The sequence below is a fragment of the Myotis daubentonii genome, chromosome 2 (genome assembly GCF_963259705.1).
Source record: "Myotis daubentonii chromosome 2, mMyoDau2.1, whole genome shotgun sequence".
Lineage (NCBI taxonomy): Eukaryota > Metazoa > Chordata > Mammalia > Chiroptera > Vespertilionidae > Myotis > Myotis daubentonii.
In genome coordinates this window covers 120,025,390-120,042,866 of record NC_081841.1, presented here as the reverse complement: position 1 = coordinate 120,042,866, position 17,477 = coordinate 120,025,390, and the positions used below count along the sequence as shown (strand labels likewise).

General features: G+C 40.1%; 1 protein-coding gene across 5 annotated transcripts in view; it reads right to left on the bottom strand.

Annotated features, from left to right (window-relative positions):
- Positions 1-1,558: 1,558 nt before the first annotated feature.
- The window catches only part of DCLK1 (doublecortin like kinase 1), a 574,006-nt gene continuing 558,087 nt past the window's right edge, over positions 1,559-17,477 (bottom strand). For all 5 annotated transcript variants that reach the window (XM_059684420.1, XM_059684417.1, XM_059684419.1 and 2 more), the window contains one exon: positions 1,559-4,859. In XM_059684420.1, coding sequence (XP_059540403.1) covers positions 4,802-4,859 — 58 coding nt within the window. In that variant the 3' untranslated portion in view covers positions 1,559-4,801. The remainder of the gene's footprint in view (positions 4,860-17,477) is intronic.

Below are 17,477 nucleotides of genomic sequence, written 5' to 3'. Positions count from 1 at the left end.
TCTCTGCATTGACTTTCCTGTTTCTCACCAGTTTAAGACCTTTAATGTTACTCACTGTATGGTTGCATATTTGAGATATTAAAAAGTAAAAGACTGGCTTAAAAGCACCTCCACCTCAAGTGTGTGTGTGTGTGTGTGTGTATATAATATATATATATATATATATATTATATATATATATTATATATATATATACACTAATTAACCAGGACGCCATAATGGGCTGACTGGACAGGAGGAGATTGCGTGCACAGCTTCAGGGGTGGGGCGGCAGGGGCCTCCATGCGCCTGAGCTGGGGGAAGGCCTGGCCAGCAGCGCCCATGGCTGCTTCAAGGGTCAGAGAGAGAGTGGCCAGCACCGTGTGATTTCCAATTGCGCTCTGGGCTCCTAGTAATTACATAAAAATTAAAGATTCTTGTGACAGTCCTTGGGACCCCATTTGCTACTGTTTCATGTATAAGCACCATTGAGCCATTTTAAAAGCACATTTGCAAGGGTCAAGTGTTTAGTGTGTCCTCAAGTGCTGTTGATTTATTTGCTTTTAAACAACAAAAGTTTAAAACGTGCTAGTTAACACTCTTCTGATCATAACTGAATTGACAAAAATGTTATTTTTGGAAGTGTTTTGAATCACTACTTTCTCCAGCAGACTAGAATGGCTTCTTGAAACTTGTTGATTAAGTAAAGAAACACATAATTCCCAAAGAAGCATATATCTGACCCTCTATCACTGCATGCAAAGTAAGGGTTCATCTGAGAGTATTTTTCCCAACTCCTAATGCAAGCAGCAGACAACACAAAGGAAAAACTAATCTTTGAACTGACCAACTTCAATTTTTAAAAAAAGTTTGACTGAGAAAAAAAATATCATGTAAGACTTAAAAATTTAGTGATTTACAAATTATAGAAAAGACATGTTATCTACAATATATGCCAGGTGCATTATTTATTTATTTTTTGAAACCTACATCCAAATGAATGCATAAAAACCACCCTCTTGGATCTTGGTGCTTTCCAAACTTCTGAAATCTCAGTGAAGGAGAAGACACACCAGGTTTTCTTGTTATTATCTCAGGAGAATTGGGCAGAGGTGAGAAGGAAGTGAGCCTTAACTCTGACACAGGCCTTCTAGAACAAGCCAGCTTAGGGCACCTTTTTATGGTTCAATTAAAAGTAGTTTGAAAGTAGTTTATCATAGAAATTCAAGAGATTTTTTACCCTGAGAAGGCTAGCAGGCAACACAATAATATTAACAATGCTCTCCCTCAAGCACAATTGCACTACCGCAGGGGGATGGAGTTGTCGAATGGGTGCCCTTGGCCAACAAACCACCATGATTTAATGGAGTTCGGTAGCTCTGTGACCCTCTAAACTAAGTCATTTTTCCCTTCCTCTTTTTTTCCAACTGTAATATGCTTCAAAGGGTAAAGGATTGCAATTTTAGCTTTTCTTCATGGATATATTGCTTTCTCCCAACAATATCTGACCGGGCTGTTAGCCACAACCCAGGGGGGTACTGAACAGTTGCATGAGGTCTCATGGAATACAAAACACCAAGCATTTTCAGTAGTTTATTTGCATTTTTTCTCTGCTTATTTTAATATGCACCATGTGTAAGTTAGATGAGGGCTATTGTAAAAACATTTTTAATGACTGAAATCTTACTTTTCCTTCTAACGATTTGGAGAAAACCACATATTCATTGATTGTGAAGAATAAAGTGATTTCTGCTACAATGTTGCAAAAAAGTATTCATCAATATGAACAGTTATCATCTACAGAGATGATTTACACAATGCAAGTAATGGAAGTGTTCTTTCTTAACTAGTCTACTAATGAACTGAAAAGTTGAATCTTAAAATTTTCTTGAAAATACTATATGGTTGATTATGTATTAATAAAGGAAAGACAGTCCCCATCACCATACTAACACCATAAGAGCTATATTAAATACTTAGAAAAAAATATGGAAACACTTATGGCAATGATTAAAATGATAATTACAGAAGTACACTCCCATAATGGTACATATTTATTTGATGATGAAGTGAAAAAAAAGATCAATTTGGTTATAGAAATTACTTAAAGAACACTATCACTTAATGAATTCAAACTTGAACTATCCCAAGAATGTCATGAAAAAAAAATTAGAAAGCATTGGCTAAAAGCAAAGCAGTCTGAATATACCAATGTAATCAGCATGCCTTGTGCTTGTCTGTTAACCCTTTGCGTACACTTCTGATATTCAGGATCTTGACAGCTTGATGCTGAAAAGATTGCATTCCATCTGATTACTAAACATTTCTACTTGACATATCACATACACTGTTTACTCAGCATAAATCACAAATTCGACAGCAATGCGTTGGGCTCTCCATGCTGAATGGGTCCTATATTCTTCCGAGCTGCTCTCTGAAGTGGTTGCGAAACACTCCCCAGCTTCACATGGTCCACAGTCTCCCAAGACTTGGATGGAAAAAGGCTGAGCCATGCACTATAAGTTCTGTACACTAAATGCTGTACCAATACATGTAATGTCCACGGGAAAAGCAGTAATTCAGAGAAAGGAAAGTGACAATCTTTTGTAGGTAGGTCTCTGCTCATAAGATTCTTCATAGTCACACATTTAGAGTTGAGGCCAAGTTATATGGCTATTCCAGTGTTACTTAGAATAGTGCTTTGCTTTATAGTTCTAGACAAAGAAGTATTTCTGAACAGTTCTGGGTACTTCACTGATGTGGAATCTTTCTACACACCAACCAGCACCTTTCCTGGTATTCTGCCCTCACCGCAACCTTGACTGAATTGTGCTACTCTGTGATATTGTATGGTATCATTTCAGGACTCTCTAAAAGGGGGACAACTTTTAATAAATAATCTACTGCTTACATGTCAGGACAACACAGACTAAAGAAATAAACCTAAATGTAGAAGAGCAAAAAATTGAGGGAACTACGTTGTAAAAATCATGACATGGTAGGACCTTAAACTCTATATTAACATAGGGCATAGTTTATGAGTTAAAGAGTAAAAGCAGCAATTGAAGACAAATGTGTATTTGAAAATAAAGAAATGTCAAAGACCTTCAGATATTGAAATATATTCAAAACAGAGACAGTAAGTGCTGTTCAGCTTTACATATGCAAATTTTATGAGACCTCACTCTTTGGTTGTCTCCTGCATCTCAAAACTGAGCAAACCTTAGGAGGACATTTGAGTTGGGTCCCTGTCTCCCAGACACCATGGCTAGCCTTTTCTCTAAGCATCACAGTAAAGCACAGGAGGCCCCCATTCTGAAATGTGACACATTCCAGAAGAAACTCAATGGAGATACAGGGCTAGGGATCAAGGTTTTGTCACAGGAGTGACAATTCAGGTGTCAGACAGGACTTGACCCATAGAGAGAAAAATAACATGCCCCTCTAGATAGCTAAAGACAGCGGCGTGTAAAAAGGGCACCTTAGGGAATGGAAGTTTCATCCTCAGTGGTATCTTCCAGTTCTCCTATCCTGTTCTTCCTGGAAGATCATATGTAGGAAATGTAAAGGTACACAGGAAATGATCTTATCAGTGTTTTATTTCCTTAAAACCCATTTTAAAAATATTCTAGATTGTTTTCTGACTGTGCTTTCTCCTTGGCCACCTTGCAAAACACTTTGCCTCTAGATCCCTGTGCTCCAGCACTCCTGTGTATGGATTTGATATTCTATGGATTTCACACTGAAGACAGCAGTGCATGGAAAAGCAGGTGAGAAAAAAGACCAGGATCTTGTTTCCTCTTTCTGTTTGAAATTCCAGTCCTATAGAGCACCTGGCAATTTATTGCTCTTTTCTACCAGTTTTTTTTTTGTTTGGTTTGGTTTTTTGGTTTTTTTTGTCCTGTAGATGGCTCATACTGGGCAGGCAGACCCTCCCTCACCAAGCACAAGACAAGGTATGTGTGTGCCTTCCCGAGGGTCTGCGCTGGCACTAGCAGCAGCTGATGTGGAAGCAGCATTTCTGGAGTGATATCAGCACATCTTCATATGGAGATAATTTTGGGGGAGGGGGGTACCATCTCTTTTGTGGGTCAGGCTGTTTGCCACAGGACCAATTTCCTCCACTTGGGATGCAGAACTCATAGCAGCTGAAAGTCATACCTCTAATGAGAAAAGTCTCTTTCTTAATAGGACTGTAAAGAAGAAAGAGGGGTGTTTATGCCTAAGTTATAAAACGGCCATGATCTAAACCTATAGAAAAGGAAAAGCAAGATATCATTCTAGGTGCCTTTCTTTTCTGGATATTATGGCATCTAAAAACACCCCTAGATCTGCAGCAAAATCAAGAAATGTGTCTATAAATCCAAAGGCCTGGAAAATTCCCCAAGGGGTCTCCAAAAACCATGCACTCAGAGGGTTAACATGTGCTTATTACACACTGCAGATCCTAGTTTGATTGATGAAAATATTCATTGCTTTTAAATTTTAAAAAGTTGCAAAGTAGACTTAACCCTTTGAGGATCCTATTAGCAGCAAGTTGCCATCTTTACAAACAACATATCTTATTCAGCAAAGGGAAATTACTACAAAGGTACCAGAAAACACACTTTCTGTTTCTAAGTGCTAGATAGATCAGATGAAACTGTTTTACATAATTTGGGGAAAAAATCAGAGTCTCAAAGGGTTAGGCTAGGACTTCGAGTAAAAGGGTCTTATTAAAAGGGTGAGTTTGGGGAGCGAACAGTTTCTGATGAGCTTGGGGAATAGTCTTCGGATTCCGAGTTGAGTTCAGGCGGAGCTGGCTGTGCCTTGTATCGGCTCCTCACATCCTGGTTGCATCTTCGTCGGAAAACCTGCCTCTCCTTATCAAGAGCGGTGGTCTAGCAGGGGCATAAAATGAGAAAGAGGACAATTAGGCTGAAGGAAAGGGCACAAGAAATTCTGAAATTCTGAGGTCAGAAAAATATACTGGCCAAAGTAACCTATCCATTATGGCTTACTTTTTGTTGACAACAATTACCACTGTTGGGGAGCTCTCTGCTCCCCAAGTTGTAGCTGCTAGGAGCACCTGATCATGACATCAGCAGGCACAGGCAGGATGGATGATGTTGTGGGTTCAATTCTTCCCCAGCCCGCCCCAGACTTCCCCTAACTCTGCAACCATGACCTCTGGTGGCACCCTGGCCACACAGAGACCCCTGGTAAATGGGCATCCCAGGCCTGTGTGTCTAACATGTGAGGATGCCAGGCGTGCCTCATTCATCATCACTCAGCTCAAGGCAACTGTATAATAAAGATAAAAAGTGATGAAGTTGTCAGACATGGAAACAGAGCCACAAGCTCATTCTATTATTTTAGCACCTTCTCCTTCTAAATTATCTTATTATCTGCTGATGAGGGAGTACAGCTGAATCTCTGGGAAGAATTGTTTTAATTTTAATGAAACCAATGTCTGAAATTGAAAATTGCTTTGAGTGCAATTAAACCAAATGGAAACTTTCCAAGGATTTTTCTTTACAAAGTTCATTTTCATCATAGTATGTGGTGATTTATGAAACTGAGATTCAGTTCTGTAGGTATTCCAGCTCCCGGTCTCCAATCCTCATTTTCCTGAGGAACCTCAGATGATCGCCAGGCTGTGAGATTCAGCTGCAACTCTGGAAGCTATTATGACATCAGAACTGGGAACGGAAGGCATGACTTCATTACAGATTTAATGGGTGTGGGAGGAATGGGGTCATTACAGAAAAACCTTACACAGTGAGCAGAAGAGCAGGTACAAAACCTGATGAAAAATATAGAATACATATAAAAGCTTGAAGGCATCCCTGTTTGAAAGTCCCTCTTTAAAAGGATGTAGCCTGGAGGTTATTCTGCTTTTAAGAGATTACTTATCCTCTACAGAGATATATACCATTACTTTTTCCTCTTGAAAATTTACTATTAGCTTCTTCAAAGAATGGAGATAAATTTATAGCTGGCCTGGTTCTGAGAACAAAGTGAAAACTATGCCTCTCTTACAACTGTAGTATAGCATTAGAGCAATCTTAGATCTAAAGTAGGGCAATCAAAGTTCTGAAATGAACTAATAAAAAGGGAAAAAGAGGCAGCGTGTCGAACCGATAGAGTAAATGACTTCATTAGGTTGAGCTGTGCTGGTTTAAAACTGTCCACAAACTGAATAACAGTTTTATAGACTCAATGAGGAAGATAAAGTTTAAATTTACTTCTCATTTCACTAGATTGTTAATACAATTATTCAATAACTGGTTTGTTGAAATGTCTATGTTTCATTCTTCTACTTGTCAAATTTTATTCCCACTGATTTTGTTATTTTTATCATCATAAACTCAGATTCCTAACTTTATTTAAAACACTGTAAAGTCACAGCACATGGTATTTTGCTTTCAAAGCAAACTAAAAATAACTGTTTGTGCAGAGATGTTTGCAAAAAAACAGACATGTCTTTAGTCTGACTTACATAAAAACCATTCTGTAGTTAATCCAAGAGTAATATAAGCTCTTCTCATGCTCATAAAAAAATATTTCTATTTCTACCTTCTTGAGAAAGAAAAGTCCTTCGTATTGGACTTAATACTGACTAGTGAATGGAGGCTTTCGGGTGTGGGGAAGAAGTGCATACTAGGCTATAGGCAGGGATTATGAGTCCTGCTCTGTCCACTGCTGGCTGTGTGAATCATTCACTCTGTTCTTAGTTAAATGAGGAGCAGACCTAATCCCTTCCCACCCTCCCAGAGTTGCTATAGGTAAAGATAGATGTGCAAACGCTTTCTACATAGCTAAGATGGCCAGAAATGGAAGGGTTGTGTCCTTCCTTCCTTCCTTCCTTCCTTCCTTCCTTCCTTCCTTCCTTCCTTCCTTCCTTTCCTCCTTTCTTTACAATTTGGTATAATATATTGTCAGAGTACTCCCCTTCCCCACTCTCACTGGCACCTTCTCCATATTTAACTCATCTCCCCATAATTTACTCAGTTACATCAAGTCACACTCTTGGCTTCAGCCACTGAACTAGGTTATTTCTTTACAAATACCATAATGTTGTTTATGCAGAAGTTGGTGACAATGTTGAGTCCATGCTTGGATAGTACCTTTCCCCTGTTTTATTTTCATTTCTCTACATCTTTATATGGGCAATCCTATTCTCTTCCTTATTTGTCCCTCGGCATAGAGAACCCTTGCCCTATTCCTTTTAAGTGGCCAGTTCTCCCCACTCCTAGCAATTTCTGTAGTTATAATTGCTTTATAATTGCTCATATTTGTAGGTGACACCTAGTGCTTAAATGCCTCTGTACTTTCAGGTAGCATACAAGCCAATTTACCAATTATTTTTTGGAAAATATCATGTTATGATCACATGTCATGGAATAAGGATATGATGGCTCTTTCTATTGGATTTATAGACTTAAAGAATTGAAAGAGAATTTATAAAACATTCTTTGTCCAATGCTTTGGCTTTCCAGGCCAAGGTCTGCATGCCAGGATGCACTGTACATACAATTCCATCCTGGACCTGTAAACTCTTAGGGAGCCCTAAGTCTGATGACAGAGAGGCAGTTTCCTACTTCCCAAAGCCCTTGCAATATTCTCAAAAGCCACATAATTAATGTTTAAGGCTCCCAACTGACTTGCTCTCAAAGATGCTCCAGAAGATTTCATTGTCCACAGGCATACTCACTCTGCTTCCAGCTCCATGGACTATGGTTGGTTTTAATTACTTCTTCCTTCCATGTGTTCCCTTGAAACCTGGTACTGTTATCATTGTGCATCCTGTCTAGATCATAATTAACTCTAATTCACTGTCTTTTTGGTTATATTGTAGATGCTCTGGAGGGCAAGATCAAGTCTTGGGCATCCTCTCTGTGCTCTCCACAGTCCATGGCACACAGCAGATACTCTACAAGTCTGTGCTTTTGAAATATAGGAAAGGGCAACAGAGGTCACAGAATTTGCCTCCTAAGCATTGAACCCCCAGTCCATCTGACACACAGCTGACAGGTCAATTACCCTTAAGTCTGATTTATTTAGAATTCCTCATAAAGTCCACTTCTTTGTCCTAACATTCACAACATGCCTACAATAAAAATTCCAGTGTCTATTTCCTTTTATTATTCAAAATGATCCCATAACATCAGCATACTCACTGTTACTCATTTGATTTTCTTGCACAGCATCATTTACTCTGTCTAGAGTCAACTGTTCCTCAGTTTCTTTTTGGACTTCCTTCACTACCATACTCTGTGGTTCCCGTGAAGGTGATCCTACTCCCATCTCTGAGATGGGGCCAGGTGGGTTGGTGACTCAGGAGCAAACTTGAGCTTACTGCATTCCTCAGTACCCATGATTGGCAGGATGGGCACCCAATCCAGCTAACAGGACATAAGGAGACTTTTGCTGGGACTTCATATTTATAATGAATCCCAACTTGGGGAGGATAGTAGGACTGGAGCTGCTTCCCACATCCTGGTACTACATGAAACTCCAAACTAAAGCCAACACCGGGATGTAGATTGGAGAGATGAAAATAAACCAAACCCTGACTGAGTGCTGAGTCTATCCATCATTAAAGCCAACCTTTGGACCTTCCAGATTTTATAAAATAATACATTTTCTTTTTGCTTAAGCCAGTTTGGTTTGGGTTTTCCTTATTTGCAATCAAAACAGTCCTACCGGGTATATCTGTGAATGTACTTTAATCACACTCACTTCTACATTTTGGCTCAAGATGTTCACCAACCTGAAAATACTATTCCTCCTTCCTGCCTACTCAAATTTATCTATTTCCCAAGATTTAATAAAATTCACCTCCTACATCACCCATTTTCTTTCCAAATCCCTCAGGCAATCATTCTTGACCACATTCTGGTCACTTATTGAGCACAAGACCCTTATTATCTTTTCTGTGCTTATTCCCCAAATAACACGCAAGCTCTTCTGTGGTAGAATCTGAAACTCTTGCATTTTCAGAATGCCTAGCAGACTGTGGCACACATTTTTAGGGACTTATTAAATATTTCTTAATTAATACAGAATTAAATTATTTTAGATAATTATGTACTTTCTAAATAACAAAAAAGGACCCAAAACAACAAGAGTAAGAAGTTAAATGTATTATGAGTCAATATTTAAGAATACAATTTATATTTCAGATATGATCAAATGCTTACAATAGATAAAGTTAATATTCTCATATATTTATTTACTCACAGCCACTTATTAAAGTCCAGTTATTTATCACAGTAAGCACTGTAATATATGAAATCTTTAGAATTTTAATTGTGGCTATAAAATTATTTGAAGGTTAAATTTCTACAACTGAATTCTGTAGCCCCCATATGTAGTTCAGGACAGATGAATTCAGCAAGAAAATAGAGCAATATGCTATTACATAATTTTTAAATATAATTTCCCCCCATAAAAGCATTTGAAATGTAAGATTTTTCTCTGAAGTGTTGCATCACAAATATAAATTCTGAGCCCTTTCTAACATTTCTCAAAGGCTGCTTTCCTCTTTACCAACCACAGAAAATTCCAAGATATCAAGCAAATAGGGTCTCTCCTCCCTAATGCTTATCTTTGAAAAGTAAATTTGTCCTTAGGTATTGCCTTGATATGCCCTTAAAACTTAATATTTCCTAACAAGTTTATTATTTTATCAGTTATTTTCCTCATGGTTTATAGCTTTGTTGGAACCAACATGAATAGACTTTCCAAAAGTTTCCTCAGAAATGTACCACTTCATTAAGAGCTCAAAGATAATCTGAAGTCCATATTATCACAGTTTGGGGGTTAATTATCAGAGGTTAGAGGTGAGCAAGAAATCTCTTGAGATTCTGGAGTTGACCAGTAATAACCAAATATGATGCTCTAATCTAGTTGCTTAAAATAGGTACCTATTAATGACTGCTATACTGTGTAATAGGCATAGCTAAATAAGAGTGAACTGGGGATCCTGTTAAACAGAATAAATAGTTGACCAAATGAAATGATATAGACTAATATGAACCTGTCCTACACAGAAGAAACACTGTGTATCTCTACCTCAGACTATAAATCTTTAGTTATCACAGTCTCTTTAAAGGCCCCTAGATCAAGTGTGAAAACTGAGGAATGGTAAAATAATGTCATAACCTTAGCAACTCCAATAGCTGTGTACGTAGTACAGTAGTTGGAAATCTTAGATAGAATAATGTCTATTATATTTTGGTTCCTGCCATAAGACTAGGCATGCATAAATGAAAGACAGTGTTTGCCTAATACCAAGAACATTTTTTCTACCAATAGATACATCTATTGAATTGGGTCAGTGGCCTCCTTTGTTACAATGAAATGACTATATACTCCACATGGTACTCAGATATTTTAAGTCCTTACTTATAACATTAAATTTGGAAATCAACACAAATGCATAAGACATTAGCCATCTGGAATATCTATGCAATGTTAAAGGAAAAATAGAGCATGGGAGAGGAAGGTCAGGAACGAACTGCAAATGTGAACTGGAGCATTAGCTTTGTTTTTGCTGGTCTGTGCTGCCCATCACTCTGTAATGCTTGTCTTGTCTGGTAGCCTTAGCTTAATACTCTTTGGAAACAGCAATAGGGGGAAGTCAGAAGAACGAAGTTTTTATCCTAACTCAGCTAACATGACCATGGACATGTTTCCTAACCAGAACACCAATTTCCCAGTCCACGTGAAGGGAGGTATAGTTCTCTAGGGAAACTTTCAACTATAAAATACTAGGAATAAGCTTAATATCACCATCAGTCTACTGTAATGGGTGATGCTTTTCTTTTAGCAAAAAATAGGCCTTCCAGTCTATGGATCAAAAACACTTCCATTCTGCAGCATGTGCAGGACTGGCAAAGAATGCGCTTAATTGAAGTTGTGAGGCAATGTTTTCTGTCCTGGTGGTCATGATTGAATTTAAATAACTGCATTTTTCATGGGCACACATTGACTGCTTTTCCTTTTTGCTTTTCTTAATTTATTACTAATCATCCTATCTAATTAAAGAGAAACATGGTAATTAGCATATGACCGCTACCCTTCCCATTGGCTAATCAGGGTGATATGCAAATTAACTGCCAGCCAGGATGGCAGCCGGCAGCCAGGCAGCTTAAAATGAACATGAGGCTTGCTTGCTTCAGTAATGGAGGACTGCAACTTCCCCGCCTGCCTTGCCGGCTTCTGAGCTTGCAGTTTAAGAAACATTGTAACATATATAGAAGCTAAACAAAACCCCAGAAACCAGCTTTCAGTGAGCCGGGATCTCAGAGCTTGAGTTGATACAGAGTTTCGATTATAGAACCTAAACAAACCAGATACCTGCTTTTAGGAGCGGAGGCCTAAGAGCTGGAGCCTCAGAGCTAAAGGTGGCCCAGAATAAAAAAAAGAAAAAAGAAAAAAAGGAGCAGTTGGGAGCTTCAGTCTCAGCCTGAAAGCAGCCCTCAGCCCCTCACCCAGACTGGCCAGGCACCCCAGTGGGGACCCCCACCCTGAAGGGTGTGTGACCAGCTGCAAACAGCCATCACCCCCTCATCCAGGCTGGCCAGGCACCACAGTGGGGACCCCCCCCCTGATCCAGGACACCCTTCAGGGCAAACCAGCCAGCCCCACCCATGCACCAGGCCTCTATTCTATATAGTAAAAGGGTAATATGCCTGCTAGCACCAGGATCAGCGTGACAGGGGGCAGCGCCCAAACCCCCTGATCACCCTGCAGCTCTGTGTGTGACAGGGGGCGGGGCCACAACCTCCCTATCTGCCCTGCTCTGTTTGTGACAGGGGAAGGCGCCCCAACCCCCTGATCGGCCCTGCTCTGTGCCTGAAAGGGGGGAGCTCCCCAACCCCTTGATCGCACTGCGGCTCTGTGTGTGACAGGGCGCGGTGCCCCAACCCCCCGACCCTACGGGCCCTGCTCTGTGTGTGATGGGGTAGAGCCATAACCTCCCCATCAGCCCTGCCCTGATTGTGAGAGTGGCAGTGCCCCAACCCCCTGATTGGCCCTGCTCTGTGCGTGACAGGGGGTGGCCCCGCAACCTCTCCATCGACCCTGCCTTGAGTGTGACAGGGGGCGGTGCCCCAACTCCCCAATCGGCCCTACCCTGAGCGTGACTGAGGGTGGCATCACAACCTCCCAATCTGCCCTGCTCTGTGTATGACAGGGGGCGACGCCCCAACTCCCCAATCGGCCCTGCTCTGAGCCCGACCAAGGGCTGCACCTAGGGATTGGGCCTGCCCTCTGCCACCTGGGAGCAGGCCTAAGCCAGCAGGTCATTATCTCCCGAGGGGACCCAGACTGCAAGAGGGCACAGGCCAGGCTGAGGGACCCCCCTCCCCCCCCCCCCGAGTGCACAAATTTTTGTGCACTGGGCCTCTAGTTTCATTAATAAAAGAACAATTTTGTGCATGCTGCCTTTTATCCCATCCGTTATTCATGCTCCATTGGAGGTGGAACAGGTGAGGCTGCAGCATTCATCTCAGAGTCCTTTCTTTCACTCACCCTCACTCTGCAGGGACTGAGTTATGACTTGTTTGACACTTCAGGAATGTTTGGCTTGCTAGTTAAATTAAACTGACAAATCTATTGAAATATCCACCCTCCTCATTTTATTTGGCTTACTGACAGGGTTATTTAAATTATTTTGTTTTGATTCAATAGACTTTTGAGGTCTCACCAGGAAGTGCAAGTATCTAGATATATGACATGGTATTTCCCTAAAGTGAAGGTGACCATTACAATGGCAAAAGGAAGCCTTGGGGAATGAAAACCAGTGGCCTGCTAAGCTAACTTTTAGGTGCAACTCTCTTAAAGTGAATCATTAGTTCCGTGGGCAGAGCTGCCCCCACAATTCTCCACCATTTCTTATAGTAGTCTCCTGCTATTGATTTGGTGGTGTGTTTTTTTATAGATTCCCAAATTGGCCTGCCTCTACAATGGCCTGTCATTGGAGGTTTAAAAATCATTGCCCTATAAGACACAGATCATGTGTTTCCTCTGCCATGCAGCTCCTGATTTTCTCATAGTCAAAGCTAAACTGAGCTGCCATGCTGTTTTTCCTTCATCATCCTAGTAAACTAGAGAAGAACCACAGATGTAGTTTATCTTAAAATAAATCTATAAACTTCAGAACTTACTAAACAGGTCAGTTAGGGGGTAACTCCTTTCATTACAAAAACAATATTTTGCTTTGCTGAAAGACTTACCCTCAGATTGCTATAAATGAGATGCTATTCTAGAGCATCTCATGTAATTTCATTGTCCAAACTTTAATTTATTTCAAACTCTTCAAAAACACATTTATCCTCTATATCAACTTCTCCTTCATTGGAAAGTTGAATTATTTATTAAATAATTTAACACATATCTGTGAAGGCTCTACTATGTGTCAGGCATTCCATGAGGGGGTGGAGATACAGTTTTTAACAAGCTTACCAGGTGGTGCCTTTTAATTTGGAAACATTTCCCCCCTAGAACAAGATTTGAAGAACTTCTGGAAAATCCAAATAATTAATATTTTAGGATTTTCAGGCCATATTGTTATTTGACACTACCTTAACTCTGCTGCATAGAGCAAAAGCAGCCATATACAATTTAGAAATAAATAGGTATGGCTGTGTTCCAATAAAACTTTATTTACAAAGACAGGCAATGAACCAGATTTGGCTGATTGGCTATAGTTTGCCAATTCCTGCCTTAGAGGATAACATTGTAAACTTAAACTTCATCAGGAGTTTTGGCTGTAGCCTCTTTTAAGTAAAATGTAATGCCACAAATACTTATGACTAATATTAGCAGTTTACCCCAATCAGAGCAGCAAAACAGTTCATGGTTCTACTTTAATAACAATTGCTTTGATCTGGAGAGAGATACATTTTTCTCAAGAAAATCTGTCTCAAGTGTGGATAATTTTTTCTTGGAAGTAAGGGAAATCCTGAAAAGCCATCTTTCCTGAGCCCCCCGCCCCCCTCCGCCCCCCGGGCCTATGAAGGCACTTTTGTATAGGTATCTCACTTAATCCTCACCAGATTCGGAAGGTTAATAATAGTCTTCTCATTTCTACCTATGGGGAAACTGAAAATCAGAGAAAGAATATGTAACTTAGCCACAGTCACACTGCAGGAAGCAGGACAGGCTGGATTCAAAACCAGGGCTTCTGGACAGCAAAGTAGCAAACTCTACATGCTCTGCACTACCAATAAAATATCAAACAGTGAGCAACCCGTTTCACTATTCCTCTTTTTCCTTCAATGACCATTTGTAGAACTATAATACTAGATATGCCCATCTTCTGAGCCTGTTGGTCTAATAATTCACTTTTTAGCATCAAGGTATAGCTACCAACCCCCTTATAGTTTCTTGATACTTTCCTTTGTAATCACAGTTCGGGTGTTTTTTAAGTTTAAATCTATGCCTTTTCTGTGTTAAACTTTCTGTTACAGCGCAGGGGAGGGTGATCAGTCCCTTTTGAGAACAGTAGCACCTGCCCTCCTTCCTGCAGGGCTCTGGCACTCAGTAGGGAGTACTTTCCCAATGGGCAGAGCAAGGCCAAGGCAGCTTTCCACAAAGCAACCTGCAAGGTATTGCAGCTTGCTGTGTATCTCTGGCTGCTGGCTGAGGTTCCCTGAGGAGCCCTTCTCACACCAGGCTGCAGTTCCTCTCTGCCTTCACAGGAACCTTTTTTTTAAACCTGTGCTGAGCAAGATGCATTTAACTGTCCCCATTTCTTTTAACAACTGAGCATGACAGCATTTAATAGCCTTGCAAAGACTGTGCACGCTTCCACCGCTCTGCCTCATTACTCACTGTTTCAGGATGATGCTCCAATCCAATATGCACACTGGAGTCAGGTCATGCCTGGGAACTCAAATACCCTTTTGTCCTAGTTCACCTCATTTTATCTCATTTAGCATTTTTAGCTTGTCTTGTTTTGGTATTTGCTTTATTTAATTGGGCTACTCCATTCTGATTGTTGCTTTGTTCTGCCTGCAAATATGGAAGAATTCTTTTCCTTGTGTTGTCAGCCATAGCACCTGCCACAGAGACAGCTTCACTCCAGAAAGGCAGAAATGTGTGTGACCATATCCTCTTTGGGTAAGGACACATTTTCAGGAGGAGAAAATGTAACAAGGTAAAAATGTTTTCCAGTGCCTTGTAGCAGGGCCATGAGGGAGTGGAATGTCCCAGGAAGCTCATTCTTGGAAGAGTGTCCCCCCAGACTCTGGCTGACAAGAGCAAGGACTTCTTGAAAAAGCAGCCAAGCAGGATGCTGCTCCCCTGGGAAGCAACTAGGAAGCAGCTCTCTGTTAATGGGCAGGAGGATGAAAGTGAGAAAGAAGAAAATGCATGCCCACCTTTTCTCTGCTAGCACCAAAAAGTCTATTAAGAGGGACAGACAATTCTGGGCACCAGGAAGAGGTTCTTTCTTCAGCCTATGCCCTGATGTGAGCAGCTTTACAAAAAGTAAGGGGTACTCCCAAGTGCTGTGCTCAGAGTAGTGAAAACAGCCATAGCAGTTGTAAACATAAGGATTGGGAGTGAAGATGTTCCCCAGTAATGATTGTTTATGTAAGAGAGTTGGCTGCTGCTGTTGTTTGGTTCGACAAATACTTCCACTTCTGTGGAGATAAAAAGCAAGCACTTGCAATCAGTGAGGAGAGTGAGTTTGTTCCAGGGTTAAATGACATTATAAAACTTCCTAGTTAAGTATATATGCCAATGAGATTTTAGCAACATTTCTCCAATTTAGCTTTACATACTGGGTGTGCTGTTTCATACAGCATTAACTATCAACATTGTTGTTACTGCCCCCAGCTGGAAAACAGAGTAGTTTATGGGTGAAAGAAAAAAGACATTATCTCCCATCTGTTCCTGCCCATTATTCAGGGATGTGTCATTTGTCTGCTGATGGGACCATCACCAAGATTTTAGTCAAATGGCCTTTTTATACTGGCTACATTTATTAATTATTGTGTTTACTTGGCATTTTGCTCTCATCCTTAATCCCACAAATTTAGTGATATAGTTTTCTAAAGTTTTTTTTATATGTGTAATTTTTATTCTACAAATGTGCACAACTGTAAATAGACATATTTTATGCCTATTTTTAATTGTATATCAACTTTACTCATATATTTTTGGTTAATATGCCTGAGGTTAGGGGGCATACAATAAAATAAGGATGGAGCATGATGTGATTCAATTTATATAAAGGACAAAACCAGGCAAAGCTAATTAATGCAGATAGAGTCCAGGTCAGTGTTTACCCTTGGAGCTATGTGACCTTCCTGGAAGGGCCCTGGAGGCAGAGAGGGGTTTGGCGGTGCTAGAAATATTCTGTGCCTGGTCTGGGTGCTGCTTATAAGGGCGTGTGCAATTTGTTGAGATGTTCATTCATGATATATGCGCTCTTCTGAATATATATTATCTTCCATTAAAATGTAAAAGATGGATGGATCATCTTCACATAAAAAGTAAAAAAGAAGAATCTTCCCAAGGACAAATTAGGACAAATTATTAACCAAACATTTCCATGCCCTCCCATTCCCCCCCTCCCTTCCCCGCTCCCACAAAGAAGGGAAGGTTAAAATAAAACAGAGCTCTTTCTTCATTTATAAAGCTATTTTACTCAGGTAAATGAAATGGTTGATGTGCAGTTCCTGCATGCATATCTGTCTAGAAGATACAAACAACCCTTTAATGTAAAACAGACTGGAATATTTTGTTGGAGTTTGGGTATTTTTTTGCTTTAAACAGACTTGAAATTATCATGATTATAGTATATTTGGATGGTTTGTCAAAGTGTGACCTTTTCTACTTCCTTAAATCCTTTGTTTTGAGTGTCTAATTATAGAAAAAAGCTGGGAGCAATAATTTTCAGTTAGAAGGGTATATACAGGGTGGGGCAAAGTAGGTTTACAGTTGTGAGTACAGGAGAGAGAGTTTATTCTTGTATTATTATTTATTAATTATTGTATTATTTTCATATAAAAAAACTGTAAACCTACTTTGCCCCACCATGTATATGTGTGCGGAGCACACATTCCTTCCTCCTTCCCTCCCTTCCTTCCTTCCTTCCTTCCTTCCTTCCTTCCTTCCTTCCTTCCTTCCTTCCTTCCTTTTTTCCTTCCTTCCTTTACAATTTAGTAAACTAATCCATGAAATGACATCAGGAAGCTACCACATTACTGAGCTAGGCTCCATCATTTGGGAGAAACAAGTGCCAAACCAAATGGAATTTTTCTTAACAAATGCTAAGATGTGGAGCTTTACTTAGAGATCATTTCAGAAATGTTAAGATGGAGAAAAGTTCCCTAGGGCTTCTCAGAGTTCATTTCTCACATCATCAAAAACCATCCTGCCTGTGGATAACTTAAAGAGACACACACGCAATGCTTCTTGAAGGAAATGCCAGGGCAGTTAGCTGGAATAGAAAAATGATTGGATAGAATTCTTAACCCCATTAAAAAAAAATCGAT